The 8414-nt window shown below is 36.5% G+C and overlaps 1 protein-coding gene across 1 annotated transcript; it reads left to right on the plus strand.

Annotated features, from left to right (window-relative positions):
- Positions 1–1761: 1761 nt before the first annotated feature.
- Positions 1762–6728, plus strand: LOC113088244 (uncharacterized; the record flags this gene model as incomplete). The annotated part of the gene is made up of 4 exons (XM_026255714.1): positions 1762–2466; positions 3039–3180; positions 4191–4290; positions 5810–6728. Coding segments are annotated over 4 exons (1074 nt in total), but the record flags the coding sequence as incomplete, so codon positions are not given.
- Positions 6729–8414: the final 1686 nt, after the last annotated feature.

Here is an 8414-nt window from a genome sequence, read left to right on the forward strand (position 1 = left end):
TCCCTGGGCCCCTTGCTCTTACTCTTCCTCGTCCATACATTACAGTGTTTGTCTTTTCTGTTTCCAAAAATATCACTCTTCAAAGTCCTCCCTTTATTGTATAAGTGTCAGTGTAATAGAAAAAAATAACCCCTGCCATTGAGTCTAAGCCAGATTGGAATCAGTTGTGGTTGGCCCAATTTACACAAAATAAATCAGCTAAGATATATTGTTTTTGAACTGATATCATTGCAGAAGCAGAGGTTTTTATACTGTATCTAAGGTTTGGAACATTGTTTTTGCTATTGTGGGATGTTGTGTGTTAACATTTGTAAATACTACCAAAACGATCCATAATTTTGTTGGGAGGTATAGCTTGTCTGTTCAGAAAATGTAAGCATTGTGGAAATGTGTTCAGTGACTCCATATTGTGTGAAAACGACATGAAATGTGTGAATGGTATGGCCACAATATACAGATGCTGTGATAATTGTGTTTAGAGTTTTGAAAATGTGACAAACTGCTTGGACAAATGCTTGTTAGCGACTGAAAAAAAACTGTAATCATAAGGCGGCACTGTCACGCACTTTCATGAGTTTTATTAATATAAGTTTTTTATTTAAATTTATGAATATTCATAATGATACGTGACATAACAAACACCTGTTATTTTCCAGTAACAGGTTAATTTTCAGGTACTTTAAAAAATTCAGCGCTGTTTGATATTATTGTGTAAAAGTGTGCTGAGGAGGGTATAGTTTGTATGTAATGGAGTCACGTAACTCATTTTATACATAGTTTTAGTCGTAGTCGTCTGTACACTGGGGATAGCCCGAATTCTAACGTAAAAAAATGACACAAGACACCTTTAATTCTTGTTAAACAACCAATTTACGAACGTCTGCCTTCGAGCCAATCAGTTGAGAGAACTGACAGACCTTCGCGTTACGTAATTAATATTCATGAGGTCCACGTTTTCACCAGCAGGTTTCAAAAATACCCTTATTATCTATATTTTTATATTATAAAGTCAGTTATCTTCCCTGGCCTGTTTTTAAAACTATTTTAAATAATGTGAATAAAATGTACGTTTTATTTTTTTCAAATCACATGTTCTGGTTTCCAGCCAATCAGAAGACGAAGTGTGGTTGAGAAGTTAAATATCAGGTGTAATAATCCGCTCCATCAAAGTCGAGGATGGATGTGAAAAATTGAAGTTTATGGAAGATTAAGTAGCTCTTCAAAAGGGAACCTCTTATTGTACCCGACAGGTAAATTTAAAAAAAAGTTTTAATCGACACTTAACGTTAATTCTTATATTACCATAATTGCCAATTTAGAAAATGGTCAATTTGACGGTTTTTACAAAATGTTAGGACGCGCACGTCTTACGTTTGACCAAAACCCACTTTTATGTTGTTTAAAACGACCATCGATTGTTTGCGACTCACTCGTGCACGTATTTACTTGAACCAATTAGTTTAAGCTAGCTATGTCAACAACACAAGCATCGGTTTGACCTGATACATTTCTTTAAATATGCATCAAAATGTTTTTTGGGCGGTAAATTTGAATGAATGACACCGTGCAATTAAATTGAACGTTTGTCTAATCTACTGATAAACAATATTCTTTCTCAGGTTCATGCACTTTGGCCAAGACCTCACTTTATGTGTCCTGCTTGGATAAAACTGACCAGACACTGCTTTTTCCTCTTCCTCTTCCAGTCCTGATTGACTCCAGTTTGAGTAACAATGTCCGGTGATTCATCTTATCATTTAAAAACCACTATCAGTGTACTCACACATGGTGAGCTCCAAGCAGCAGTACAATGACAACAGACCGGTTTACAACATTCAAGTACACATTTCCAATAAAGAACCCAGAGCACATAAAAGACAGCTGGAAGATTCATGTTTCGATGAGAGCTACGAGACCCCCCTTAAAAGACAATGCATCACTAGAACGTTTTCCCCGGATCAGGGATACTTCTCCGTGGACTTTCTAAGCAGAGTCCAGGGATTGACACCTATACAGCCATTAATGATATCAAAAAACATCACACCGCCTCGGTCAAAGGTCAATCAGCCTGTGACCCCTGTCGTGTCCACCCCTCTGTCCAACTGCAAACAGAACTGGATAGATCGAGACCGGGAGAGCCTTCCCTCCCCAATACCGGTTTTAAAATGGGACAGAGAGATTGCGGTGGCTAAAATATCATTGCGTTCATCTCTAAACTTTGATTTGTGTAGTTCTGTTTCTTTAGTTGGCTCTCAGGGACCTGTGACAGGTGAAGTCAAGGAGGTCTCCCGTGATCATATCCCAATCCATGAATCAAAATCCCACATCACGCCCCCAGAAACTGTTGTCCCAGTAAAAGAGGAAAAAGTAGTGTCTGTCAGTCAACAGCCAGAGCCTGAGGTGACTCTGGGACATGAAGAAACCACCGCAGAGAGCTTTGAGAGCACACTCCCGCTTCAGGTCCAGGTTTGAGCTCCATCCTTTATGTACTTGTGACATTTTTAAACAGTTTCTCTCGTTATTTACTCTTCCTGATGTTGTCTTATACCTGTTCATGTGTGTTTTGTCCATAATGGAATTCAAAAGGAGGACACTTGAAGCTATATATTCTTATAAAGGCATATGATGTCCTCATGTGGGAAATTTAAATTTGGAAACCAAATCTAAACTGGTGAAGCGTGCTGCAGGTGACATCTTTTGTAGGCCAAAACCTGGAAACTTGTTAACCTATTAGTTTTAGCCAACTTTTAGTTTCTTTTACGCCTGGTGAATGTATTTAAATCATAAAGATATTAACTTCTCAATTAATTGCAAAAACCAACATAAAAAAGTGTTTTTCTTAGATATTAACGTGTTTGACATGATACTGTTTTTATTAAGTGAAATGCTATAGGATACCATTTTTGTTAAACTGCAAATTACCTTTTTATGACTGGATTCCATGATTCTCCCCACGTTTTCTGCCTTCAGCTTGTGTGTTTTGGCACTCATCAGACAAGTGTCTGCATCATTAAGCTGTCTCTTTGCCCACTGAGCAGGTGAAGTCCAAGGTGGTGGTTCCAGACAACACCAAGACCACCACCAAACCTGCAGTGTTTTCTGAAGAGGAGTGGGAGAGACGGAAGAAGACGTATGTCGAGTCCGTAAAAAGACATATGAAAGAGAAAGGAGCAGCAAACGGTACTGCACTTTACAATACACTGACTTCGGTTTCATTCAAGGTGTGTATTTTGTGTGTTCCAAACATGTAAAAAGAAGATTCCCCTGTCTGCCACTGGTTGGTGAAAAAGAACTCCTGTGATTGGTTGATTCCATGTTGCCGAACTGGCCATGATGCCTGAGCAGATTATGATTTGGGAGTCATAGTGTTCATGCTTTAAGAAAATCTACCAGTGGGCTCTTACAGTTTACTCTAAATTTTAAAGGAATACTTCACCTAAAAATGTGAATTTGCTGAACATTGACTCCTCAGGTCATCTAAGTATGAATGTAGATTAATTTGTTTCTTCATCAGAACAGATTTGGAGAAATGTAGCATTCCATCACTTGCTCACCAATGGATGCTCTGCAGTGAATGGGTGCCGTCAGAATGAGAGTCCAAACAGCTGATAAAAACACCACGATAATCCACACGTGACTCCAGTCCATCAGTTAACGTCTAGTGAAGAGCAAAGCTGTGTGTTTTTTAGAAACGAATCCATCAAGGTGTTTTAATTTCAAACCATTGATTCCATCTAATATATGAGTCCTCTATCCACAGTATTACTCTCTCCAATGAAAAAGTACATTTCATCTGAATCCGGAGAGAAACATCTAAATCAGATCTAGCTCTGTTTACAAGCAAAGCAGTCTAAAATGCATGTGTTCAGAATTTAATGCGAGTTGTAAAAATTTCCTATTGGATTTTTTTCTTAAAAACACAGCCTTTTGCTTCACAAGACATTATCTATGTGTGGATTACTGTGATGTTTTTATCAGCTGTTTGGACTCTCATTCTGACGGCACCCATTCACTGCAGAGCATCCACTGGTGAGCAAGTGATGGAATGCTATTGTTCCCATGAAGAAACAAACTAAACTCATCTACATCTTGGTGTTTCGACAAACATTATAGCATCAGTTAGGAAATTTAGCATGAGTGTGATTTATGTAGGACATTGTTGTTTGAGGTTGTGATGTCTGTGTGGGCAGGTGTCATCACTGAGCTCCAAACTTTGATGAACACTGTGGCCAGTCATCAAACTGGAAGGACCGGACCACACTGGCAACACCCCTCAGACCTCACACGGAGGTAAATCTCATGAGAATCATCAAAAACACCTTTTACGCCCAATTTAAAGAAAAAGTACTTTGAAAATGAAGCCTGTTTTTAGACGCATTAAGACTGTTTTGCACTGTGAAATTGTTTGTATGACAGTTCCTGCACATTTCTTCACCCAGTTATCATTATCATAATGTGTCTGGATGTTTAATGAAGGGGTAAATAATATAATAAAAGCAGGTAACTACCCAATATGGATTTAAAGTCACATGAAAATTGACTGCATAGTATTTTAACATCTAAAATATTGTAGTATTGTTTAGCTTCTTGATCTCTCTTTTTTTTTTTTTTTGTTGGTCATTGTTTCTTATCATTAAGTCTGGTTCACTTACCAGCATGCAAACTGATCGCCGTTCATTGCACCATTTATGTAATACATGAAAGCCCCCTCCAAAAATATTTTTAACACTTATTAAAAAAATTTCTTGAGCAGCAGATCATCATATTAGAATGATCTCTGAAGGATCGTCTGACACTGAAGACTTTAGTAATGATGCTGAAAATTCAGCTTTGCACTATTACAGGAATAAATTATATTACTGTGTTGTTGTATATTGATCAAATAAATGAGGTCTTGGTAAAATGAGACTTCTTTCAAAAACATAAAAAAACCTTAGGATGACCAGTACTGTACATATGTAAAAGTGACCAGATTTTTGTGTCTGTTAATGGAGTCTGTCCTCTAGAGGGAGCCTTCGTAACACTGGAAGATCCCCATCGAGCAGACCAGATGCTCTTAACTGTAAAGAGCAGACCTGTTGTGTACACAATCATCTAATTGATCGTTTAACCTTTTTAGCACAGTAGAAGTCTGTTAGTATAATTTATCCCCCTTCAGGTATATGTAACCACATGTCGTCTTGCTGTGAAATCTTTAATTATTTTTATAAATGTAATTTATATTTTAATGTTTCAAGATGAACATTGGACTGTGGATTGACCGAATTTACATTTACTTGATTCTCAATGGATAAGATTTTTTTTTATTTTTTTTTTAGAAAAGCCGTGTTTATTTGCATCAAATATGATCTTAAGTAATGATCTAATAATGATCTTTGAAGAAAGCTCATTGCATTATGTTTTTGAAACTACAGAGCTTCTTTCATAACACTAAGCATTTAAATATCATCTTACTCTGACATATTATCTGGAGATATAAAGTGCATTTTACAATTTATATGTACTATTTATAAGTAGTATGTTATAATGTTAGAAAAATCCCAATGATATACATTACAAGCTATCAAAATTGCATCTTTTTGGCCAAATAAACATCTGAACCAAAAAGTATCTTTTTGCTGAGCTTGTCACTATATCCTTCTATATGAGCCATGATGTGTCTTGTCGTCACTGAAGTGTGTGTAAAGTTTGTGAACGCAGCAGTTGCAGTTCTGTTCATGAATATTCATTAGTTCTCAAAGGAGTGCTGCTTTCTCAGTTCTAGAGTCTTCCTTCAGTCATGTTTTCCCCCTCTTCTCCTTGTTTGTAGGAATTATCTTCAGTCCCATCCCAGATGTCAGTTAGTCTCCCTTGACGAGTGGCAAAAAAGATGCCATCTTTCCTATCGACGCTTTGCTAAAGTGCCAGATATTTTCCACAGGAGCCCAGTGCTCTGATTTATTTAATATTTTTACTTCATTGTTCTGTATATTTGTTGTCGTTTGTTTCATATCTTTTCTCTCTGTCATCGCTATAAAGGTGAGGATCATTGATTCGTGCTGCTGGTTAGTTGCTCGCTGAGAAATCTAATCTGGTTTGCGTGTGTTGTTGTTATTTTTTTTTTGTGTGTGTGTGATTTCACGGTGTGTGTGGCGTATTTTGTACTGCATGTTTCATAATAGTGGTGTTGGGCGTCATGTAAAAAGATTTATATATAAATAGACAATATATAGTATATTTGTCTTTTGGTGCTTGTAGAATTCAGATATGTAAATAGTGTGTGGTTTGATATTTATTTGTGTGTAATGTAGCATGATTAATATTCTCAGTAGAGTTTAGTCCTTTACCCCAACCAGTGCTTATTCACCTTTACAGCTGCTGTGTAGTTTTAGGTTCAGTCGCCAGACAAATCTGTCCAATTTACTGTATATTTGATTTGTTAGTCATTTTTCTTTCTTTGTTGTACATTGTTGCATAGTACTGTTTGCTTTTTTGAGGACAAACGTTGCAGTGTTTCTTTAGCTATTTTGTAAACTAATTACAGTTACATTTTTAACATTAAATGCATATAAAGGGACATGGGTAAAAGATTTTATATTTTGTGAGTAGAAAAATATTCTGTTGAACATCATTGTTACTTTTAGGAAGAGCATGCATGTTGCGTCCTCTTGGTTGATTTTGTTCATGTGTTACATTTGCTTAAAGCAGTTTTATAAACTTTATACATTTAAATTAAACGATTTACTGTATTTGTCTGTCTCTGGTCATGTTGTTTTTTTCATAGACCCAGGTAATTTTATAAAATGAAAAAAAGTTTTGGGAAATAGGACATTTTTTTTATTTTGGTTACAATATCAGTTTAATATGCCATGGATTATCAAAATTAAAACAGGAATATAATTTAAAGGGAAGTCATTTAGGCTAAATAAGTTCAAACGTTTTGTACACGTGTAAATGTTTCGAGGACACTGGGTGTCGTTTTTCTTCACTGTGGATTCTTATGCCCTATTAGTGACACTTTAGTTTACCACTCTAAACACAAAATTAGATTTTTTATTAATTTAATAAAATGTACTCCTATTATTTTTATAGCATGGCCTGTTAAAGTACACTGTGCAGGGTGTAACCTTGTGAAAGCCTCATCTAGACCATCCTGAAGTTGTTGCAAAAGAAGCAGCAGAGATTACAGGAAGTTAAATTAAGCATCTTCATTCGGAGACCATAGGGTTCTAATAGCATGATTGACAGAAGAAAAAAAAACATTATACTGTAGGTTAGGTATCCTGACAAAATGATAACACATTTGATAGTCTGATCTGCTCTTGCATGTATTTTTTAGGGTTATGATGCATGCCAGAAGAGGGCGCTTTCTCATAAAGTGTGTTTTTTCAATGTTCAAAATGCATTCTCTCTTCCTCAGTTTAAAGGAGTAGTTCACCCAAAAACTATAAAATGTACTTGCTCTCAGTCCATTGAAGTATATTGGAGAAATGTAACTCTAAATCATTTGCTCACCAATGGATCCTCTCAGGAGAGAAATGTGCGGTTTAAAGTTAAAAACATCTCAATGGATTTGTTTCTTAAAACTACTTGCTACACAGGATGCTAACTGATGGACTGGAGTGGTGTGGATTACAATGATGTTCTTATCAGCTGTTTGGACTCTCATTCTGACGGCACCCATTCACTGCAGAGGATCAATTTGTGAGCAAGTAATGCAATGCTACATTTCTCCAAATCTGTTCCTATGGAAAAACATAGGGTCAGTAAATTGCCCACAGATTTTCATCTTTGAGTGAACTATTCCTATTCCAATATGCAGAAATGGCTATAAGCAAAACATTTAAAGGTTGATTAACCCATTAGTGGGAGTTTAGGATGGGAATATTGATTTGTTTAATAAACAGTCATTACTTTTCCCATTCTGAATTCAGCTTTTAGGAAGTGTGGCAGTCACAGCACAACAGATTTTTCAGTTCCATTCATCAGATTTAATGACAATCAATGCATCCAGGATAGTGTGGTAAAAGCACACAGTAAAATTGAGAGCATAGTTACAGTGACTTCAGTCTTGATAAATATTGTTATCGACCACTGTTGACAGTCCCGCCGGTTTAAGTGCAATCCTGGAGGCCGGTCAGAATTCCCCGTGGTTATTATTGCTGATGTGAAGCATGTTCAGCCCTTGTTTAGAGAGGAGGATAGTCTTCCTCAGAGATGATATTGAGAAAGCACAGGGGGATGTCCTTTAGAGAAACATGATATTATTAGCACTGAAGAAAAGTTCTCTGATCGGCTGTCCGGTGAATACTGAAAATGTCCTTTACCATTCATCTTGTCTTACAGACAACCACAAAATTCTCTCACCCCATTTAAAATAACTGAGACCAGGCTTGACATCATAATGAGAACATGTAGAACTAACAGAAGCACTA

This window comes from Carassius auratus, unplaced genomic scaffold (genome assembly GCF_003368295.1).
Source record: "Carassius auratus strain Wakin unplaced genomic scaffold, ASM336829v1 scaf_tig00045851, whole genome shotgun sequence".
Lineage (NCBI taxonomy): Eukaryota > Metazoa > Chordata > Actinopteri > Cypriniformes > Cyprinidae > Carassius > Carassius auratus.